The sequence below is a fragment of the Neomonachus schauinslandi genome, chromosome 4 (genome assembly GCF_002201575.2).
Source record: "Neomonachus schauinslandi chromosome 4, ASM220157v2, whole genome shotgun sequence".
In the NCBI taxonomy this organism is placed as follows: Eukaryota; Metazoa; Chordata; class Mammalia; order Carnivora; family Phocidae; genus Neomonachus; species Neomonachus schauinslandi.
This window is the reverse complement of record NC_058406.1, coordinates 93,346,648-93,369,815: the sequence shown is the minus strand read 5'-3', so window position 1 is coordinate 93,369,815 and position 23,168 is coordinate 93,346,648. Positions and strand designations below refer to the sequence as shown.

Sequence of the window (23,168 nt, the reverse complement as noted above, 5' to 3'; positions counted from 1 at the left end):
CCTGGGGGCTGGGTTCCTCTCTGGTCGGGAGGGGTATGGCCCTGGGCAGGGTGTGACAGTCCCACCCTCCCATCTGGGGTCGGCCTGGGAGCTCAGGAAGGCCACAAGGCCAGAGGGGACCAGGCTGAGGAGACAAGGAGGCTTTTGCATAGAACAAGATTTTGTTTTCAGTTTTTCTTCCTCCCCCTACCCCCAATTGTTAGCAGCTTGATGTGTCATTCTCCCCAGCAGGGGAGGGGCTGGAATGGCTTGGGTTGTAAACTCCCTCCCCAGCCTTCCTGTCCTGCAGAGGGGCAGCTCGGCTGGGCTCTGGTTCAGGCTGGGTTCTGATTCAGGGTCGGGTGGGCGGTTAAGGCTTGGCTGGTGTGAGAAAGCGGTCTGCTGTGTCTTCAGAGCTCATTCCTCCACTCTGGCTCTACTTGCAGGGACAGGCCATCTTCTCCCTCCCGCTCCTGGGGGAGGTAGTCGTGACTTTGGGGCCCTAGAAAGAAAAGAGGTGAGCCTGTCTTCCTTACCTCCTCCCCTAGTGCTGTCCCCTACCTGGCCCAGCCATACCTGAGGTAGAGGGCCTGAGCTTGCTCAGGCCTTGGAGCAAGTTCTGTCCCTGCTGCAGGTCCAGTTTGGCAGGGAAGGGGCACCCGGTATACCCCCCGTTTTCTTTACAGAACTCCAGGAATCTGTGGGGTACAGGGACAGTCACACACATAGAGCTGCGCAAGCCTGGCCGAAGAGCGCTGTTAGAGGCTGGGGGCTAGGCCTTGGTCCTGCTACACCGGCCTGTGCCTCCGGGCCAGTTGCTTATCCTCTGCCAGGTAACTTAGACAGGGGCAGGTAACTTAGACAGGGCTATAATGAGGACAAACCGACGAACCCACTGAACAGACCTGCGGATTAACTGAGCCACAAGGAGGTGCTTAATCTAGCTGCACCTGCCCCAGGCTGGAGGTTGTGGCTACCCAGAGGGATTATGGGGGTGGGAATGCTCACACTTTCCAGTCAGGGTCATGGCCCAGGAGAAGCGGGTTGCCCACCACGATGAGCAAAGCCTTGGCCCGGGTCACAGCCACGTTGAACCTCTGGAAGGAAGGAGTGCTAGGGTCATGGGAGGGAAGGACCTTAAGGAAGGAAGAATTCCTCAAACCAGCCACCAGCCCTCGAACCTTGGGGTTCTTAAGGAAACCCAGGTTAAAGTCCAGATCCAGCTGCACAAAGCTCTGGCTGCTCCGGACGGTGGAAATGAGGATGACGCTGCGCTCTTGGCCTTGGAACTCTTCCACGGAGCCCACCTGGAGGGTGAGAGACAGGGCCTGCAGCGTGGGGCTCACAGGGGAAGCAGAGGGGTGCGCCCTGCCTCGGGGAGCTGGAGCTCCAAGGCTGATGCAGGGAAGTCCCCGGGCATTCGTCGCAGTGGAGGGAGTGGGCAGGAAAGAGAATGGGAAGATTGCCCTGGAAGCTGACACCTGAAGCGGGGAATCCCGGTAAGGGGGAAAGGTGCAGGCTAGAAAGGGTTCTCAGCCAAGAAAACATGGTTGCAAGGACTTGGTAACTCAGAGCCGTGGTTTTCAAACTTGCAGAAAGACAATCACTAAGTACTTGTTAAAGACAAACTGGAGGCCTTTAAATCGGAGACCAAACCCCAGCTGCACGCTAGATCACCTGAGGAGCCCTACAAGAATAGCGATGCCCTGGTTCTGGCCCCAGGTAGCTGTGCCAACCTGCTGGGTGGGGCTCTGGCAGCGGGCGCGCTAAAAGCTTTCCAGGTGATTCTTATCTGCAGGCAGTGGTGAGAAGCACCACCTGAGAGTCCAAGCACTGACTGACTCAGAGGGTGGGAAGGGTGAGCAGGGACACTATCACATGACGGGTCAGGCAGGCTGGGAGTTCGGACTTCATCCTCAGGGCAGAGGCCTCAAACCGGCCTGGTGGGTAAGAATCAAGAATCTGGTGGGGTGCTTCTTGGTCCTGGCCCGGAAGGACAAGCCGCCAAGCCGGGATCTGCAGGAGGGAGAGGGCTGGGGAGGGCCCCGCTGTGTCTCAGGCAGTGAGCCAGTGAGCGTGGGGTGCCTGGGGAGGTCTCTGGGAGTGGAGGGGAGTGTGCAATAGTGGTGAGTGTCACCTTCAAGTCTTTGATGTCATCCAGTCCCCGAAGCTCCTTGTCAAGTTTGGTGATGCAATGACGGATTTTTTCCACCTGGAAGATGGGGACAGGTGCCTTTCTCTCATTCCATTACCCCAGTGCAAAAGGGAGCCAGGCAGGTGGCCAGGGAGCTGGGGGGCAAAGAGGCAGGGACAGCTGACCTCTGAGCTCTTCTGAGATATGGGGCCAGCAGAGGCCTGAGCTCCTGGAACCTCCACCTAGTGGTCTGGCTACGAAGGAGGTGCCATCTGGAGGGGGGGGTGTCCCACCCTCGATGGGAACTGAGGGCCTGACCTGCTTCCGATATGGAGAGATGACACCCACGCTTCGGGGGCTCAGGCGGGCTTTGCCCTTCTTGGAGGAGGGGGCCAGAAGCAGCTTCAGGTAGGAAGTCACTGTGGCAGCCTCTTCCGGGTTGAAGAATGATGGGCTATTGCCCTCACGCTCATCCTTGCCCATTACGCCATGAAAGATGATGGGAAAGCCCTGGATGGGGGTCAGGGGAAACCTTCAGCCAGACCTCCCATCTCCCTTCCCTCCCACCCCCACACCCATGCAGGGAATGTGGGATCTCAGGCCAAGGTGACAAAGCCTGTGACTTCCACTCAGAGCCGCCTCCTACCTAGTAGGAGGGAAGCTGGGGTACAGGGGTGGCAGCCTGAGCCCCTGCCCTGTTCAGCCTCACCTGTCGAGGCAGACCCTCCCAGCGGCAGAAACGCTCTCGGTCCACAACGTCGGCACAGGCCTGCAGCTCCCCTTCATAATAGAGTCGGTTAGGGATATCCAGGATGGTGGGGTGGGACCTGGGAGGCGGAGGAGGAAGATTACTTCTGCCCCACCCTCGGGGTTCCTCCTGCTCTACCTGCTCTGGGTCCACACACATCATCCTTCTGTTGCCCACCCCCTGGATGGCAGACCTGTTGAGCTATGGTGCACCGCTAGGCACTCAACTGCACGAGGCAGAACCCAGTGGGGTTCCCGAGAGCATCTGGTCCGTGGATTTCATGGGCCAAATTTAAAAGGAAAACACAAGAAAGGGGGAACCCATCCTCAGGTTTCAATTTTGCCAAGGAAGGACAGTACAAAAACACTGATCACCTACTATTGCCATTATTTGACGAAATAACGTGTTAACTCTAAAAGCAGAACTAATAACACAACAGCTAAGGCCGACTGAACTCGTAAGTGGGACTTAATCTGAGGAACTCCGAACTTAGGAATTCATCTGAGCATTTTAGGTACATGAACTCCTTGACTAAAGCAGATATACAGCTCTTTAATTTGAGTAACGATTAGGTTTATGAAAAACCGCCTTGTCCCAATTTTGCTGATTTCTCCTCGGACTGCCGGGAGACCAGACAATCCCGCAACACACAGCTAAGCAAACCGCTCTAAAGTGAAGCCACTTGCAAGGCCAGAGCCCATGAGCAGCAGTGATGGGGCCGGAGTGGAGATCCCGTAACCTCGGAGCAGCAGGACCGCAGGATGGAGCCGCGGGTGGGGGGCTGCGCGGGGCGGGTGAAGGCACGGTGAGGGGGCGGGGCTACCTGTAGTTGCGCAGCAGCTTGGTTATGAACTGGGGGTTATAGCCATTGGAGCCCTTCTTGTATAGGGCGTTGTAGGTCAGCAGCCGCTCCAGCAGTGAGTACCCCAGCCCATGCTTCTGGGTCAGCGGGGAGCGCAGCACGGGCCCCAGCTGCCTAGGGTCTCCTGCCAGCACCAGCTGCCCTCCTGGATTGTCTGTTTCCTTGACTTCCATCAGCCCTGAGAGGCGGGGTGCCGTGGGGAGAAAGTTAAGCAGCGGGACCTCCCCCAACCCCATGCAGGGCGGTACACACGCAGCCCACCCTGAACCCCTCACCTGCTATGGCCACCAGACTCTCGGGCTCCATGGAGTGGCCGGCCTCGTCGATGAAGATGTGTGTGAAGTGATCGATGGGAAACTGAGCGGAGACCAACCTGGGGAGCGTCAGGCCAAGCAGGGGTCATATCCGGGCACCTGACCACCAAACGTGAATGCCCACCCTGGCTGGCCCCTCACCCCACTGCCAGGCACCGTTCTTCCCCAGCCCACTACCTCCTTACTTACACGCACGATGGACACACACATACACGCACACGCACACACTTCCCACCTGCTGGCCGTGATGAGGGTGGTAATCAAGACACGATATTCCTGCAGCTTCTTCTTGGCGGGAAACACGTAATCCCCCTTCTTTGCATCCCAGTTGCAGCAGGGCTGTGGAGTGTGGAGAGAGAGGGGGGGGGATCAGCCAGCTCCACCCATCCTCACCCTCACTCTGGGTCTCCCAGGCGATTTTCTTCACCGCCCACGCACGGAAATGGAAGGCCAGAGAGGGGTCCCGACCCACCCAAGCTCCTGCAGCAAGTATCAGAATCCAGGTAACCTCATTTCCTGGCCCCAGCATCTACCCTGAACCTCCCAGCACCTGCCATCCCTCAGCCCTGCACACTTCTCCAGGTACCTTGATGTCCTCGGGCACCATGCGAATGTCCCTGCTGGGGGCCAGGAGGCGGTAGATGGAGCTGGGCAGGTGGACCCGGAGCCGCTGACAGAGGAGGTCAGCCCCTGAGTTGGACGGAGCGCAGGCCAGGATGTGGGCTTTGGGCAAGTGTTTCACCACCTGGGGTGGGGATAGGCACAGTGTGGGAAGCAGCTTCTTTGGCTCCAGAGGGAGGGGTAGGGGAGAGACTTGGTTGTGACTCATGTTGGCACGGGGTGGCATTTGTGTCCCAGACCTGAGGGAGGCAGTGACACAAAAGGCAAGTTCTGACCACCCCCCGCCCCCCAGTCCAAGTACGCACTTTACTGCTGGAAACTTGGTGTAGTAAACATTCGAGTCTATGATGGCCGAAACATGATTGGTGACTCCTGAGTTGTGCAGGACCCACCCTGCCCAACAATGCTCAGCAGCCACACGGACTCTTGAGGCCAGCCCGGGGCTGATCAGGGAGCTGGAGGCACCCAGAATCTGGGAGCTGCTTGGCCCCTGGGGGACTCAGCGTAGGCCCGGGTCTATGCTCAGGCCCCACCTGCTTGATGGCTTCCACTAGGGTGACAGTCTTGCCAGTGCCCGGAGGCCCAAAGATGATGTAGGGGGCTGGACGGGTGGTACCCATGACAATGTACTTCATGGCCTGCAGCTGCTCAGGGTTCGACTCCAGACTGCGGTCATATAGCCTGGCAGAGGGGCCCGAAACAGGATGTCACCTGGTGTTACAAAGGCCTTCCCGACTCCATCCCCAGTGCCCCCCACTCCAAGTAGCCCCAGAGCACCCCTGCCCGGTCTCACTTGAGCGTCACATCTGAGGGCAGCAGCGGGACCCCACGGGAGGCCACGGGAAAGAGCATGGGCCACAGCGGCCAGCGCCCCGTGAGCTCCAGGGCGCGGTGTTGCACCCGCAGGGGCTGGCGGTTGAAGGTAAAGTTCACCTTGAAGGTCAGCCCATCCACAAAGCGGCTCAGGAGGCTTTGGGAAAGGAGAGGGGGAAAGAGCTCCAGTCAGGGGCCAGGACTCTCTGCATCTACCCTGATTTCCAGTCCCACCAGCAGAAGCTGCTACTGAGGCATCTCGGGGTTCCCCCTGAAGAAAAGCTCTGTCCCCGGGGTACCCCTCATCTCAGGGAGAAACACATCTGCTGCTCTGGCCTAAGAAATATCTATACACCCTACTGGCAGCTCACTGTTCCCCCAACACCCACCTCGTGGAAAAGCTCAGCTTGACACGGTCCAATTCCACCTTATGTACAAAGCCCTTGTAGGTGACAGGGTCCTCCTGATGGGTCTCAGAGGACAAAAGTGCGAACAGGTGGTCACCCCGTAGCACTGAGGGGCGGCTCTCGGTCACCCCGGGAACCTGTGGGGTGTGGACACAAGCAAGCTTCTATCCCAGGGATGGCTACTGGAGGGCCCAACCGCCCGGCTCTCCAGACCTCCTCTGAGGGACAAGGACTGAGGCGCTGTCCTTCTACCCCAAGACCCAGGGAGCTTTGCTGCTTTCCTCTTCCACCTGCCAGGGCAGAAGTCGGGGGATGAGCAAAGAGACAAGTCTGCCCCAACTGCACAGAGATGCTGAGCCCAGCAGTCCTGGGAACGCTCCCTGAACAATTTCAGGACTTGAAAGCCAGATTCCCAGCCCATCCGTTTGCCCTCTTGGCCAACTCGGATCCTACTCTGCCCCTGAAATCTTGCTCGAAGCTCAGCTACTGCAGGAATCTTTCCCTGCTCATCCCCAGCCCCTGCCTCTCTTAGCTGGTGTCCTCCTCGGCGCCCGAGTGCAGGACTCTATGCTCATGTGTTACTCGGGGCTTATGCGTACGACACTCGACATCTGAGAGCTGGAAAGGGATCTAAGAATTATCTAGCCCAGCTCTGTACTTTTCAGATAAGGGAACTAAGGCCCAGAGAGAGCACGGGACTTGCCCAAGGCCGCATAGTTAGCAGTAGCCCTGTGTGGACTAAAACCCAGGCCCTCCCTCCCCATGGCCCTGCCCCGACACCCATTAGGGGCAGAGGAGGCCTACTCTGCTCCTTGCTGAGCCCTCTGGGGGCAGGAACGTGTTCCCCCCTCAGCCTACGGGCTGGCTGATGTGAGCCCACCCTCCCTGCACCAGATCCAAGCCCTGACCTCCAGTGTGAGCAGCCTGGGGTTCTGGTCTGCGGGGTCCCAGGTCATGGGCACCGACTCCAGGTCATAATGGCGGATGTCATGCTCCATCTGCAGCTCCTCCAGGTGCAGCAGGAGCCGGAGCTTCACCTCGTAGTTCCTCCACTGCAGGCCTGTCTCCAGCTGGGCCCTGGCATGACGGGTGGGTGGACGGGAGAACAGGACGGGTCAGGCAACCCCACTGCCCGGGAGTAGCCACCCTCTCCCATCCACAGCTCTGGGGCCCTGGAAGCACCAAGAATCAGAGAAAACTAGAAGGGCAGGGAAGTGGGTGGGGCTCAGAGGCCTCAGAGCACGGAGCCCCGGCTCTCCACTCCTTCCTTCCGACACCCCTGCCCCCACCTCAGACCTGACTTGGCATCCGCACCATGGATCCTAGGGCCTGGAACATTCTCCCACCAAGATGCTCCTGTGACGTACGCCCTTGCCTCATTCAAATGTCATTCTCTGCTCAAATATCACCTTCTCAAAGAGGCCAGCACTAACTGCCCTCCGCAAGATAGCACACCCCATCCCCTTATCTGAAAGTGCAGCTTTACCTGCGTTCTTCGTAGCCCTCAGCACTACATGAAACCATGAGATAGATGCTCATTTTCCCCCACTGCCATGGGCAAGGCCGTCATGTGAATGATTCACCTTGAACAGTGCCTGCTTAGTACAGGAATGAAGGAACGGAGCACAGGAGGCTGAGGACAGACTATGGGGCAGTGCGAAGAGACACAGAAAGCAGCATGAGGAGCGCAGAAGGGTGGCTCTTACTTGATCTCTGCAATCTCCTTTGGGGCAGTGAAGATACTTGTCCCCTGAAGAAGGATGGGGAGCAGCTGCCGGAGGCGAGGGGGTGGGTAGTACGTGCCCAGCGCCATACTCAGCTCCAGGTCATAGCCCTTAGCGCTGCAAGAGTGGGGGAAGCAAAGTGACCACAAATTCAGAGCTCTCTCCCCTTCAGAGAGGTGGAGAAGGCCCCTCCCCGGAAGATGCAAGAAGCCCTTCTAGAAAACTATTGCTGAAGGGGGTCAGCAGCTTTTGCCCAAGGAGGCAGAACTCACTACCCGATGAAGCTGCTCATCCCAAGGCTGGACAGGTCTCATTTTTGGAAAGCACCATACTTGGAAACTTTCAAAAAACACATATGGGGGCGCATGGGTGGCTCAGTCAGTTAAGTGTCTGCCTTTGGCTCGGGTCATGATCCCAGGGTCCTGGGATCGAGCCCCGCATCGGGCTCTCTGCTCAGTGGGGAGCCTGCTTCTCCCTCTCCCTCTGCCTGCCGCTCCCCCTGCTTGTGCTCTCTGTCTCTGTCAAATAAATAAATAAAATCTTAAAAAAGAAAAACCCCACATATGTAAGACACGTATATGTAAATAGTATGGGTATAAGTAATCAGAAAATAGCTAATAAATGAGTAAATAAGTAACATTCTCATCATCCAGGGATAACCAACATTTAACTTTTTGGTAGGTAAACTTCTAGACTTTGCCAATTTGTATTACATACATATAGTTTTAACAAAAAGAGCTCAATTGCCTACAGTTTGCTTTTCTAGCTCAGTATCTTGTAAACCTCTAGCCATGTCAAAAAAAGAGGTCTAAACAAATAGGATTCCACTCATATCAAATGTCCATATAGGCAATCTATAGACACAGAAGGCAGACGCATGGTTGCTCAGGGCTGGGAGGAATGGGGAGCAAATGGGGTGGCAGCTAAAGGGCATGGGTTCCTTTGTGGGTGATGAAGTGTTCTAAAACGGATCATGGGGATAGTTGCCCTGAGAACCTTTAAATGGGTGAATTGTATGGTATGTGAATTATCTCCATAAATCTGTAAAAAGGAGAGAGAGAGGTCTACCACAGGCTGCCTATCTATCATAGGATCGAAAATGCTTAGCATTTTTTCAGAGTCACCTGCAACTTTCTTCCCCAACAGAAAAGGTCTCCGAGGCCCGGAGGAGTTACAAACTCACTTGGGAAAGGGGCGCCGGCTCGGGCTCTCGGCTCTTCCCACGGGCCCCCACTGTCACGGAGGGCACCCCAGCCCGGACTGGGTTGGAGGGAAAAGGAGTTACCGATCAGGTCTCTCTCCTTCCTCTATCCGGCTGGTCACTACAGGGTTTCCAGTGATCCGGGTCCGCTTGAAGGGAGTCGTGGGCTTCAGCTGTGCAGCCAGGGGACTGTGGGCAACGGCGGCCAAGAATCGGGCGATGTAGAAAGTACCAGCTCCTTCTGAACCCGGCTCCCCGGGGCCCAGCAGCTCCCAGAGCACCGTGGCCGGGAAGTAGCCCACAAAGCTGGTCTTGCAATGGACATGGAGCTCGTAGCACTCGCCTGAGGGGGACAGAGGAGTGAGAGGGGACAGGGGAAGGATGCTCCCCCAGCAGCCGCAGCTTAGGGTAGGAGCACCCCCCCGCAACAGAGGGACAGCAAGAACGTGTTTCCAGAGGCACCAGCTCTTCCCAGGGCAAGCCCCTGTCCACCAAAGGCTCTTTCCTGCGGAAACCCACTCACCGGGGCCCAGTGGGCAGGGCAGCTCCTGGTCTCCATTGTAGAAGGCAAACTGGGGGGTCCGGCAGAGTGGGAAGAGGTGAGTGAGGGTGACAGGCTGGGTTCCTCCGTTCCGAAGCCTCAGGGTCAGCACCTCCTTGCGGTTCAAATCCAGGCGGATAAGGAGCTGCCCATCTCGGGCTTCATGGGGCCCCTGGACTTCCACGTCCACCCCATGTTTCCCGTGAAGATACTCAGCCCTGGGGAGAGCGGGAGTCAAGGCAGGGCTGGGACAGGAGGGACCTAGAACAGGGGAGGCTGGCGAAGTGCCCGCTGAGCTCAGGAACCCCACCGCCTCTCCCCAGACCCGACTAGCTCTTTCCCTACCCTTCCCCCACTCCTTGAAGGAGGGGGCCTTACCCCAAACTGAGGCCACCCACTCTTCCCTCAGCCAGACAGCTTCCCCCCGCAACACCCACACCCACACACCTGTCGTAGAAGATCTTGGCTAGCAGTGACTTGTGGTGTTTGCTGATGTCTGACCCCAGCTTCACTCTCCTCTTTTCTGGGAACCACACGTTGGCCCAGCGGTCGAGTCTGAAGAACCTGACCCGAGTCTTGGTGACGTAGGCCAGATTTGCAATCTTCATTCCATACAGCATGGAGGAGAAGCCAGGGGCAGGGGTCCCAAAGCTGCCGGAAGCAGAGGAGACTGGGAAGTGAGGGAAGGCAGGGCTGCCGGGGGGGTGGGGGTGGGGGCAGAAGGGGACGCTGTCTGCGGGTCGCTCTGTATGGGACACACCAGCCCTGCTGTGGAACAGGACAGGACCCAGGGACAGAGACTCAGGCCGGGGTCATAGGAATTTTTAATGTTTTCAGGGAATTCAAGAGGACTTCCCAAGACAAAATATGATTGTTTTAAAACAGCAGGTTGTAGAGTGTGCATTTCTGAGGAGGAAAGCCCAGTACTGGGCTGGTGATTTGGAGGACTAAGGGAAGAGAGACAAAGAAATGAAGATTTGGGGGGGCGGGGGCAGAAAAAAAAAAAAGATAGCAACAACCCAGTGGAAAGAGCTAGGGCTAAGGGGAAGCCGAGTGAGCTGATTCAGAGGGGTGGACCTGGGGTCCTGCCTGACGGTGAGGAGGGAGAGAGGGGTCAGAGAGAGCACAGATGTCCAGGGTGTGTGGACAAGGTGGCTGATCAGACAGCAGTTTCCACCTGAAGTCAAAGGGTGCAGGTGGAACCCAAGCAGGAAGGGAAAGGATCCTTCTCCAGAGATCAAATAGCTTGGTTTTGTGCCTAGAGAAGGTGAAGACAGGGAAAACTGATCAGAAGGACAATAACCTCAAGGTTTAGTGCCTGGAATTCAGTTTAGTCAACTCAACACTTACAGAGACCTGTTATGTGCCAGACCCTGCGCTAGGCCCTGGGGGGGGGTGGTTCAACGAGGCAGGAGACCCAGGCCTGTCTCGAGGAACCCAGCATAGACTGAACACATGGATTCCGGTGTTGCTGCCGGGGGCGCAGCCAAGGAGGAGCACGGAGCCAGGCTGGCCACGAAGGCTTCCCGGGGACAGCGGTCTGAACCGAGTCCTGAAGAATGAATGGGTGTCAACCACGCACGAGAGCTCGGAGCGCCAAGTGTGAGCCAAGGTGGAGGGCTATGCAAGAACAGGTGCAGGGGGTCAGGGGGACCTCCCACTTGGCCCCTGGCCGGGTCACCTCGGGCTACGTCACTTCTTGGAGTCTCACTTTCCTCCCGTATGGAACAGGGATAAGGACAAATTACCTGGCGGGGTTGCTATGAGGGTTACATGAGGGACGGGCGCTGCGGTGTCCATCTAGCCCAGCGCCTGGCACATAAGGAGATCTCCGTAAGGTGTGCTACGATTAGTATTACACACAGCCGGGGGGCGCTACGGTGAAAAGGGCGGGGTGGGCGTGGTGGGAGGCAGCAGAGGTGGGCAGGGACCAGGTCACATAGGTTGGCATGCCAGGCCAGGAAGCCCAGACTTGACCCTTCCCCTCCTTTCCTGACAACCAGGAGCTGGGGGGCATCCCCACATGTGACACATCCAAGATCTGGACAACTGACCACCCTCCCTCGGTGCGTTCTAGGGAACGCAAGCAAATTCGTTCGTAAGAACCATGGTAATCCCTATTTAACTTGGAAGGCTAAAGCAGCAGGGTCACTCACTAGCGTGTAACAAGATCATTTATGGTCCGCACCATTCCCTGGTGCCCCCTGCCTGTCACTCTGCCCCTCTCCCTTCTCACCCCGAGCAAATGAGACTGATACTATTCGGAAAACTTGTGAATCAGCTCGGATTTGTTTCAAAGAGATAATAAGTCATTTCGAGAACATAACAGAAAATGCTCAGTAAATGTTACCTACTATTATTAGTATTCATATTAGTAGTAATAGTAGTACTAAGAGTAGCAGTGGTAGTAGGAGTAGCAACAACTTACTTTCAGCCCACGGCAGAGGCTACACTGTGGTTACAGAACCCCCGCGGGTGGTGGGTTTTAAGCAGGGGAGTGGCAAGATCTTATGTGCATTTCAGATCACTCTGGCATCAGGATTGGAGGATGGATTTGCTGGAGGCAAGACTGTAGGCAGGGACACCAGTTAGAAAAAGGCCATTGCAACAGTCCAATTAAAAGATGACAAGGGCCTGAATGAGGTGGTGGTGAGGACAGAAGAAGGGCCAGATCTGATAATATTTAGAATGTAAAATCAGCAGAATCTGGTGATTGACAGGAGGGGGGAATGGAAGCGGGGGAAGAGGGAGGCGTCCAGACAGTGCTCAAATCCATGGCTTGGCTTCCGGGACCGTTCCTGAGATAGGAGGTGAAGACAGGAGGAGGAGAAGGAGGAGGTTGGAGGGCCGACCATAACGTTTGGATTTGGACATGTTCAGTTCGAGATTCCTGTGGTCCAGAGGCAGCTGGCTCCAGGAGTCGGAAACTGAGAACTCAGGCCAAACTCAGGCCTGAGTCTGGCCTAACACTCAGGAGTCCTCGGTGGTAGTTACAACCATGGAGGTGTGTGGGATCTCCCCAGGCAGTGTGAGTCCTCTGAGAAGAGTCGTGACCTGGACAACCCAGGGAGGAGGAGAAAACTTCCTAAGAGAGGGAGGACAATCAGCAGGAAGTCTCCACATCAGGTAGCAGGCTCAAATGCTGCCGCTGAGAGGTCCAGTCGCAAAGGAACAGAAATCAGGAAGCGTCCCTGGCATTCACCAGGGCCCCTTGATAAGTTCCACAGATGGAGCACAAACTCAAATGGCAAGAGAAGCCAGGCTCCACGGGCATCTTCCATACCTGAGCCCTCTCCGGCACCTGCACGGTCCCATTTCTGAGCCATCAGTGGAAGAAGGACTCACGTCCCTCATAACTCCACTTAAGGAAACAACAGTGGAGGTGCTTTGAGATGCAGCCGGCTCTCAGCTTACTGCTGGGGAGCAAACGGGGCTCTGAGGGGCCTGAGCAAACCTGAGAGCGCATGCCCTGTCTCGGGTTGGCGGGGGGGAGGTACTCCTTGCTACTCATCTCCAGACAGCTGTGACCGGCAGGGAATGGAGGCCCAAGATGGCCAGATCTTTTGGCTTTTTTTTTTTTTTTTAAAGATTTTATTTATTTATTTGACAGAGAAAGAGACACAGTGAGAGAGGGAACACAAGCAGGGGGAGTGGGAGAGGGAGAAGCAGGCTTCCCGCGGAGCAGGGAGCCCGATGCGGGGCTCGATCCCAGGACCCTGGGATCACGACCTGAGCCGAAGGCAGGCGCTTAATGACTGAGCCACCCAGGCCCCGATCTTTTGGCTTTTAAGAGAAGCCCAAATCAGGGCGCCTGGGTGGCTCAGTTGGCTGGCCGTCCGACTCTTGGTTTCAGCTCAGGTCATGATCTCCTGCTCCGGAGATGGAGCCCCGTATGTCAGGCTCCCTGCTCAGTGGGGAGTCTGCTTCCCCTGAGCCCCCTCTCCCCACTCGAACACACACGCTCTCTCTCAAATAAATGAATCTTAAAAAGAGAGACAGAGAGAGAGAAGCCCAAATCAAAATTTGAATGTGTAATCTATTTTTGGAAACTTCCGCATGGGCCCGAGGGCAGGAGGAACTCAACTTTGCAAGTTTTGCAACTTCACTTCCGCCTTGGGTACTGCCACCTAAGTATTTCTCAAATTACTCCCCATGCCTATTACCACTCCTCAAATTCCCCTACCCCTGGTCTAAGGCGACAGCCATAACGAAAAAAAATTTTTTCCATCAGAAACTGACTACATACTTGTGGAAAAAAAAACTCCCAATTCTTGTATTCTATATCTAGGCACCTAGATTTCTAGGACAAAAGATGAACACATCCAGATGACCAGATGAAAAGATGTTCCAAAGGTAGAGAAATGCAAATTACAGTCACTCTGAGACACCATTTTACTTCCATTAGACCGACAAAAGTGGAAAATAGAGCATGTATTACTCTTGGGCATATGTGCAGAAGTGGGCTCTTGAACATTGCTGGTAGAAAGGTGAAGTACGACAACCTTTCGGGAAACAATCTGGCCACATCTCCGAACATCTGAAATATAGGTATCCTTTAACTCAGGAATCACATTCCTGGGAAGGTATCCCATAGAAAGAACAGTGCCTAAGGATCTGATCCAATAATATTTAGAATGTAAAACAAATGTAAAGTAATTAATGTAATGTAAAGTGAGGATGCTTACTGCAGATTTCTTCACAGCGGCCGAAAACTGGAAACAAAAAAAATGCCCATCAACAGGGAGATGGCTGAATAAATCGCCAATGCCTATACCATGGAATGCTAGGCAGGGGTGAAAAAGAACACATCACACCTACCCAGATGGCTAAAATTTAAAAGCCTGACAACACCAAATGTTGCCGAGGACACGGACACACCAGAACACTCCTGCATTGTCAGAGTATAAACTGGCACAATCCCTTTGGAAAAAGGCGCCGTTTCATGTCAAACTAAACATATGTCCCAATGTTCTGATTTTTAATGAAAAGAACATCACGGGTGCAATAAAAATTCATTAAATAATGCAACCATAACACCTAGTACAGACCTAGCACTGGTATTTATCCAATAAATACTTGCTGGGAGAATGAGTGAAAGGATTATCAAATAATTTCAGACTATGCTTTTATAGACAAAACAGATGACATTGCAAACACTCAACCAGGGGCGCCTGGGTGGCTCAGTCGTTAAGCGTCTGCCTTCAGCTTGGGTCGTGATCCCAGAGTCCTGGGATCGAGCCCCGTATCGGGCTCCCTGCTCAGCGGGAAGCCTGCTTCTCCCTCTCCCATTCCCCCTGCTTGTGTTCCCTCTCTCGCTGTCTCACTCTCTGTCAAATAAATAAATAAAATCTTTAAAAAAAAAAAACATAAAAAAAACCCACTCAACCATTGGCTGGCATAGAGCACTCTGCTGGGCAGGGGCCTGGGGTGTTACATGTCAAGTTATATACATGGTCCAAACTTGGACATATATATAATTATATAATAGTATTACATACCATTATAAATATAATAAATATATAATTTACATAATCCTTTACACATACTGTCCAAACTTGGACGCACATATAATAATATATGAATATACATATGATAACTATACATATAAATAAATATAATATATATATATATAAAGGGAGGCAGGTAGTGGAAAGGAAGTAAAATGAAGACCATGACCCGGTCACACTACTTTTAGATGACTATGTACATTCGGAATTATTAGTTATAAGCAAAAAGAATAAATTAAGGCTGACTTAAGTGATAAGAGCTATTTATCAGTAAGTTGTGGGGCAGTTGAGAAATGGGCTCAGGAAACCGGCAGGAACCAGGGAGGGCTGAGCAGCCTCATCCTAGACAAGGTCACAACAGAGGATGAGTCCAGCTGCCAACCACCAAGAAAGAAGTCAAGCAACTTGCCTAAGATTTAAAAATAAAAATAAACACATATTTACCCTGTGACCCAGCAACTCTCCTCCCAGGTATATCCCCAAGTGAAATGTGCAAGAATGTTCACAGAGATTTTATTCAACATGGCCCTAAACCCAGAGCAATGTTCATGAACAGAAGAACAGATAAACAAACTGTGATTTGTATTCAGATGAAGTATAATAACTCAGTGATAAAAAGAAGCTGCTGCTGAACACAACATGGATGAATCTCAACCAGGCTAGCTCAGTTGATTGAGCAGGCGGACTCTCTACCTTGGGGTCATGAGTTCTCACCCCACGTTTGCGGTAGAGTTTACTTAAAACAAACAAAACATTATGTTGAGTGAAAGGTGGCTTTCACAAGAGTGCATAGGGGGCGCCTGGGTGGCGAAGTCGGTTAAGCGCCCGACACTTGGTTTCAGCTCAGATCATGATCTCAGGGTTGTGAGATCCAATGGTGGGCTCAGTGGGAAGTCTGCTGGGAATTCTCTCTCTCTATCTCTGCCCCCTTCTAAAATAAATAAATAAAATCTTTAAAAAAAACCCCCAAAACCCCAAGAGTGCATACCTCTTGATTCCATTAAATGAAGTTCCACACAAACACAATCTCAAAAAAAAAAAATCAGAGCAGTGGTCTCCTCTGGGTGGGTAAGGGTGAAGACCAACCAGGAAAGATGAGGGAAATTTTGGGGGTGATGTCATGTTCTATGTCTTGATAGGGACTACACAGGATGTATGGATTTGTTAAAACTCATAGAGTGGTACAGTTAAAATGTGTCCATTTCACGGTCTATAAGTTTTACTTAAATTTGGAACTCTTACGGTTAATAATAATCATGCTGAAGTGTTTGGGGAGAGGTGCACTGAAGTCGGTAACTTACTCACAGAAATGCATCGAAAATACTAAGATGGATCGATGGACAGGTGTGCAAAATACTAATTAAGAAATCTAGGTGAGGGTAGATGGGGGTTTGCTGTACAATCATTTCAACTTTTCTTTATGTTTGAAGTTTGTCATAATAAAATGTTGGGGAAAAAAATCCCAACGATGTATTAGAGGTCTACCAGATGATCAGGAATGATTTCTGTGATGTACTGCTGAGTAAGAAAAGCAGGATATGGAAAATGCAGATAGCATGATCCTTTTTATTTTTATTTATTTTTTTTTTAAGATTTTATTTATTTATTTGAGAGAGAGAGAGACAGAGCATTAAGCAGGGGGAGTGGCAGGCAGAGGGAGAGGGAGAAGCAAGCTCCCCACGGAGCAGGGAGCCTGACTTGGGGCTCAATCCATCCCAGGACTCTGGGATCATGACCTGAGCCTGGGCAGACACTTAGCGACTGAGCCACCCAGGTGCCCCAGCATGATCCTTTTTAAGTAAAACAACCCAAAGAACACCCTGGTTGTTATCATGAGTTTTCTGAGCATGGGGCAGAAAGTGGAAATGGAGGTGGGATACTGATATGAGGAGGGACCCACAATAACAAGGATATATTATAATGATCCCAGAGGGATCATATGATGTACATATGGGTGCATAAAGAGATAAATGATGGGGTGGACACCCAAAGGATCAAAAAACTTACTAACACAGAACATTAAGGGCCCTCACTCCCAACTACCAGTTTAACTGTTTGAGGTGTATTTTTCTATATGTACTTTTTTATATAAAGACTTTTTTAAAAAAAAGATTTTATTTATTTATTTGGCAAAGAGAGAGCGCACAAGCTGGGAGAGCAGCAGGCAGAGGGTGAAGCAGGCTCCGCGCTGAGCAGGGAGCCTGACGCAGGACTCAGGCACCCCTAGACTTTTTTTTTTTTAAGTAGGCTCCACAACGAATGCGGGGCTTGAACTCACAACCCTGAGATCAGCACCTGAGAAGAATCTGGGGACTGCTGCTCTAGGCAGAAAAATCTTACCTTTTACGTTTAATTCTGTTCTACTTAATGGTGAAAGGAAGAGAGAATGAAAAATGAACCAAAGTGAAAAGGATACGTTAATATTGTACCTGCATCATGTAAAGCAAAACGTGGTTGGTTGAACATCATAAGTATCAAACAGAGGAGTATATGAGTTTAACATATATGGCTAATAGTGGTGAGGGCGTTGTTTATATCATCTTAAACCAGAGATATTTTCAAGGCATAAAAATTTCAAGACATCTGGGGCACCTGGGTGGCTCAGTGGGTTAAGCATCTGCCTTTGGCTCAGGTCATGATCCCAGGGCCCTGGGATCAAGCCCCGTGTCAGGCTCCTTGCTCAGTGAGGAGGAGCCTGCTTCTCCCTCTCCCAGCACTCTCTGGCTGTCTCTCTCAAATAAATAAATATCTTAAAAAAAAAAAAAAAAAAAAAAAAAAGACCTGAGATCAAGAGTCAGACGCTCCACCGACTAAGCCACCCAAGTGCCCCAAAGACTTTTTTAAGCACACAAATTTTTCCTGTGTGCAGCACACTCTCTCCTGCAACAGACTTCTTTCACCACCATGGACATCCTTCTCGGACATTTTACCAAGCCTCCTTGCTCTTTCCAATGGCTCTAAAGGACAGCACGGTATGAATGCAGGTGGTGTGTTTCACTACTTGTCCAGTGATAGACAGTTAGGCACCTACAATTTTTGGCTATTTCAAATGTTATAATAACCATCCATGCACAAAAACTCTTGTAGGAGATTCATGGGACAAATGCCTTCAAAGCAGAACTTCCGGGTCAAACAGAATGACTCTTCACAACTTTGGAAAGTTCTGCCAAATTGTCCTCTAAACAGGTTGTACAAACTTAACGTTATCACTGACAAGAATTTGAGAATACCCTTTTCCCAGACCCTAACGCCAGAAATCTTCAATCTTTTCAACTTTTGACAATCTGATAAACAAACAAGCAAAAATGGTACCTTGCTTAAATCTGCATGTCCCTGATCACTGACGAAGTCGAGGATCTTTCCTTCTGTTTGTTAGTCATTTGGGCTTCTTCCCCTAAACCAGCAGGAGTTATTACCAAACACAAATTGGATCATGGCCCCCATTCATGACTCCACGGTCTATAAGATGGGAGTCCAACCTTTTAAATATGGCATACTTGGATCCTCTGCATAACAAGGATAATGCTAACACAGACACCATCAACATTTATTGGACACTCCTGAAGTCCCTGCATGCATGATCTCATTTAATCCTCACAACCAGGTAGCAACTATTATTATCCCATTTTAGAGAAGAAGATACTGAGGCACAGGTCCTCACGTCAATCCCTCCTCAACCCTCAACCGTACCTCGGCCATTCCCAACTACTTGGATCACTCTCCAGACTTTCCCGTCCCTGTGGGCATCCTCAGTGTGTAATGCCCTGCCCTTTGCCCCTGTTATTGTATGGTGAACAATAATGAATCTTTTTAGATGCAGTGCAGGAAAAACAGCTAGAGGAATGGCATTTCAGAACAAAATTATCAAATCTGGCAAGGATCTTAAAGGGACATCTAGTTCTGTGTTTTACAAACTGTGAGTTGCAACTCTCATTAGTGGATCAAGACCAGGATTTTTATAAAACTGAAGTAGAACAGAATAAAAAATATCAGAGGGCAGGGAGTGAGACTCCTTACTGTTTCAAGGACACACATTGTTCTGTGAAAGCGGAGCATCCCAGGCCCCGAAGTAAAATGTATTCTTTACTGCCAACAGAGGTCTAACCACCCAGCCATTCTCCACGCCAGAAGCATCTTTCTACAACCCTGAATCCCTCAACTCCTACTATGAACTTTCTGTGCTTTCCTATTTCTGTTAAGATTAAAAGTAAGCAAACAAACAAGGCCTCTTGGCAGCGGGCAAGGTCCTGCCCCATGGGGCCCCTGCCTCCCTCTGGCCTTCCCGTGACGGTCACGGAGTTCACGCTAAGCTCGTGAAGGTGCTACTCCCCCTGGGTCTGGAATGCTGTCCCCTTCCCCCTTATGTCCGTGAACTCCCGTTTATCTTTCCAGATTCTGTTCCAACATCACTTTCTCCCAGAAACCTCAGATTCCTAGACCAGGTCGGGGCTCCGAGTTACACACTCCAATCGCGTCCTGGACCTTTTGTTCCTAGCACTTATCACAACCGTAATTAAATAATGATGTTTCACTGCCGCCTCCTTCCTTAGACAGGTCCCTTCTGTGCATCTACAGCAGCTCGTGCGGTTTTGCTTTGCTCACAGGAAGCATTCGGCCAAGATTCGTTGAAGAAAAGAATGAGTCTCCTGCCCAAGTTCCTGTCATGAAACTTCTCGTGACACCCGTCGTTCCTCCACACGACAGCCCCCCAACCATCACTGTAGTAATGACAGCTACCACTTCCAGAGCCCACGCAACAGGCTTCACAACATAAAGGCTTTGACTTGGGCCATAGCTCATTTTGGCCTCACCCAACCCTCAGAGAAGGGCAGTCTTTTAGGCACGGTAACAGGAACATTTAGATAGTTGTTCAAAATCCAATGCAAAACTCGTAAGTGGCCCAGCCAAGATGTGAACTCCAGCTATCTAAACCCTATCCCCAGCCCATGCAGGACTGTTTCATTTGTCCACACATCTGCCACCGCCCCTCACCCCCACTAGACTACGATGAGAGGCAGGAACCCAGGCACAGACAGGCGCAGAGCCTCATTAAACATTATTTGCTAAATAATGACCAACTTGGCAGCAAGCATCACAACATCCTGAAATAACCTAGCTGGCCCCTCCCGGCATAGGAAATCTCCCTAGAATTCCTGCCAGGGGGCGACTTGCTATAGCTCTCGGGCAGCCCATTCTCTCAGAGATCAACTCTAGATCAACTCGACTTACTAATTCAATTCCATCCTGCCGGTACTTACAGAGCATCTACGACCTACCCGGGGACTGCCGAAAGGTGCAAATGTGACCAAACGCCTGTCCCCACCTTCAGACGATCTGATGGTCCGGTCGGGGAGCCGGCCACATATGAGCTCCAGCACAACACAATTGGGCTATATAACCTGGCTATGGAGAATGAGTGCCGAGGGCCCAGAGGAAGCAGCAGTGAATTCCCACTGGGAGGACGAGGGTTGATGTCACAGCATTCCAGCCTGGGTTTAAAGGATGCGTTAATAAAGTTCTCTCTAATCCTAACAGAAATCTCCAGCCACCAGGCCCGGGGAGGGGGCGGGGGGGCATGTTGAATGAACCTAGTTCTGCCTTCTGGAGTGTGACAGGTATAATCCTCTCCACCATGACAGTCTTCAAAATATTCAAGGATTACTACCTTGTTCTCTCCAATGTCTCTCTTTTCAAGCACACATTTCTCAAGGTTGTTTTTTTTTTTTTTTAAAGTAATCTCTACATCCGACATGAGGCTTAACCTCATGACCCTGAAATCAAGAGTGGCATGCTCTACCAACTGAGCCAGCCAGGTGCCCCCTCTTAGGTTTTTCTGACTGGGTCTCACGACAGAATATCAATCAACATACAAGCTTTTTCTCTTCCTCCTCCCGAGTATTAACACTACCCCTAGCCTTCAAATCCAAGGCCAAGGTCAATGTCACCTTCTCCATCGAATTCCCTAATTACAGAGGAGTGGCATCTATCTGCATAAGAAAACACAAAATTCCCTAATAATCACAGGGGGTGGTATCTTATTTGCATAAAAACAAATGCATATAGTAAAAATTACTTTTGAAACCCCTTAAATTCACCCATGATGTGCATTATATCTGGTTTTCCGTATATGCAGTCTGACAGAGCCTGTTTTTCCCCAGGACTGGAACATACTGCGTAGCTTTGGTTTAGAGCTGATAAAGACTCTCTCCTTGACCCAACTTTAGTCAGGCTCCTCTGAACCCCCTTCTCGATTAGGTCTCAACCTTGCCCCCCACCCCTTAATGTGTCCTCTTAGTAATTTCCCATCCACTGACCCATCTCTCTCCTGTTGGCTATCAATTCCCAGCTGTCTTTGCTGTGTTGGGAGTAAAGCTTGCTTTCCCCTACTACGATAGTCTTAAATAAAGTCTTCTCCACCAGTCTAACAAGTATCCCAAGAATACATTCTGTAACAGAGCCAAAAGAAGTAGTTGACTTGTGTTCAGAACCACGCTGTACTCATATTTTGTGAACATAGGTGAATTCAGGGGTGTGAAGGGCTGATAATGTCTCAGTTGTAACTGCTCTTTCCTTAATTCTCTTCAGCAGAGAGAAGTATATTCCTTATCTCTATTATATTCCTCACGTTATTTGACCATTTATGATAGTATATTTTATGCATGCATACGCCATGCCTTATTATAGCCTCTGGCTCCCCTGGGCTCGCGTATTATTCATCTTTAGATTCCCCACAGTGCCCAGCACAGGGTGAGGGCATAAACAGGTCATAATCGTTGCCCCTTTCTCAGATGTTGCTCGAGCCTGTTAATGTTCCTCTTAGAATGTGACACTCATTACTGGGGGGGGAAAAAAAAATCCAGATATGATCTGGTCACTACGTCCTCCCCCAACCGAAACCACACTTCTATTAACACAGTCTACCACTTCTTTGACTCTTTCAGCGGCCACACCGGCCTTCTGGTCTGTTAAAACCCAGAGCGTTTTTCAGGAGGAAAGACAGGAAGCCGACATCCCCACCACCCCGTATTTATTTGTGTAAGTCTTCACATTTATCCCTGTTAAATCGTGTCGTGGTTTTCGGCCCAAGGCTGCAGCCTGCTGATAGGTGCTTCTGAAGCACAATTCTGTGGTTTGCCAGAGAGAAGTGTCTGGTTTTCACTTCGATGCTAGCCGGAAAAGGGGACCAAACAGCCCGCAGCCACAGGGGGAGAAGGGCCTCCAGGAGGCTGGCCCTGGGTCTCCATGGAGAAGCCACAGGTGCTAATGGAGGTTTGGTACGCACGTAGTTTGCGCCCTTTTCTTCTTTGCCGAGCTGCCCGAGATTCTCCCTCCGACCCCGGCTCTCCTCAGCTCCCCGGGATAGCGGACCCCTCCCTGCAGCAGCGCCTCGGCAGCGGGGCGGGGGGTCCCCGCAGAGCCCGCGCCAGGGCCGGCCGGCAGCCGCAGGCAGCTCCCTCCCGCGGTCCCGCGTTGCTTGGGCCCCCCTCCCGAGTTCCCCTCCCCCCACGCCGAGCGCAACCGCCCCCCCCCCGCTCCCCGCCCTCCCCCCGCGAGGGGCGCGTGAGCGCGGGACCCCGCTCCCCGGCCCCGGCCGCCGGGGGTGGTGGGGGGGGGCGCGCGGGCTGCGCGGGAGGCTCTGCGCGGGGACCGGGCGCAGGGGCCCGGCCGGGCAGAGCGGGCGGGCTCCGGGCGGCGCTGGCGGGGCGTGGGCACGGAGCGGGAGGGGAGGTCTGCGCCGCCCCGGGACCGGCTTGCGCCACTGGGGGAGCTGCGTCCCACCGCGCCCCGGGGCGGGAAGGGTGGCCCCGCGGCGGGGGTCGTGGCGGCGAGCTGGGCCCGCGAATCTGGGCCGGGGAGTGGGCCGGCCCGTACCTGATCTTGAAATCCCAGTTATAAACGGTCCGCAGCCGCTCGCGATCTGTCTCCATGTCCAGTCCCCGATCGACCAGGAAACTCTCGAAGCACTGGCCCGTCTCCCGGAGCTGCCGGCAGCTGAACTTACTGGGCATCGCGGCGGCGGCTGCGGCCCAGGCAGGAGGGTCCGTGGAAATGAAACTGAAAGTCGCCGCCGCGGATGTAAGTTGGCGGCCCTGGGATGCGGGTGCAGCAGGGGGAAGCCCCCTAACTCTGACCCCTGGTCCTACAGGCTCCCTTCTCCCCACCAGGCTTCCCTCCTCTGTTCTTTTCCTACCTGAGCCTTCCCTTCGGTCTCTCCGTCCTATCCCCTCCCCCTCCTCCCATTAACTCTTTCCTAAGGAGTCTGACCCCTCCCTCAGGGCCCTCCCCTTACCCCAAGCTCCCTCCCCTGGCTTCGAGC

General features: G+C 52.5%; 1 protein-coding gene across 2 annotated transcripts; it reads right to left on the bottom strand.

The window, feature by feature from the left end:
• Nucleotides 1–142: 142 nt before the first annotated feature.
• Nucleotides 143–23,059, bottom strand: MOV10 (Mov10 RISC complex RNA helicase). 2 transcript variants are annotated; one of them, XM_021690025.1, is made up of 20 exons: nucleotides 22,724–23,059; nucleotides 9,792–9,995; nucleotides 9,327–9,562; nucleotides 8,888–9,146; nucleotides 7,585–7,719; nucleotides 6,787–6,955; nucleotides 5,861–6,015; nucleotides 5,452–5,628; nucleotides 5,192–5,339; nucleotides 4,624–4,782; nucleotides 4,273–4,376; nucleotides 3,999–4,096; nucleotides 3,685–3,901; nucleotides 2,823–2,940; nucleotides 2,432–2,623; nucleotides 2,117–2,191; nucleotides 1,161–1,286; nucleotides 988–1,076; nucleotides 556–677; nucleotides 143–481 (listed from the first exon to the last, which is right to left on the bottom strand). In XM_021690025.1, the coding sequence occupies exons 1-20, from the start codon at nucleotides 22,858–22,860 to the stop codon at nucleotides 390–392; spliced, it is 3,012 nt and encodes a 1,003-aa protein (XP_021545700.1). In that variant the 5' UTR covers nucleotides 22,861–23,059; the 3' UTR covers nucleotides 143–389. The 2 variants fall into 2 exon arrangements, with proteins under 2 accessions (XP_021545700.1, XP_021545699.1); XM_021690024.1 differs by having other exon boundaries at nucleotides 1,161–1,307; nucleotides 22,724–22,904.
• Nucleotides 23,060–23,168: the final 109 nt, after the last annotated feature.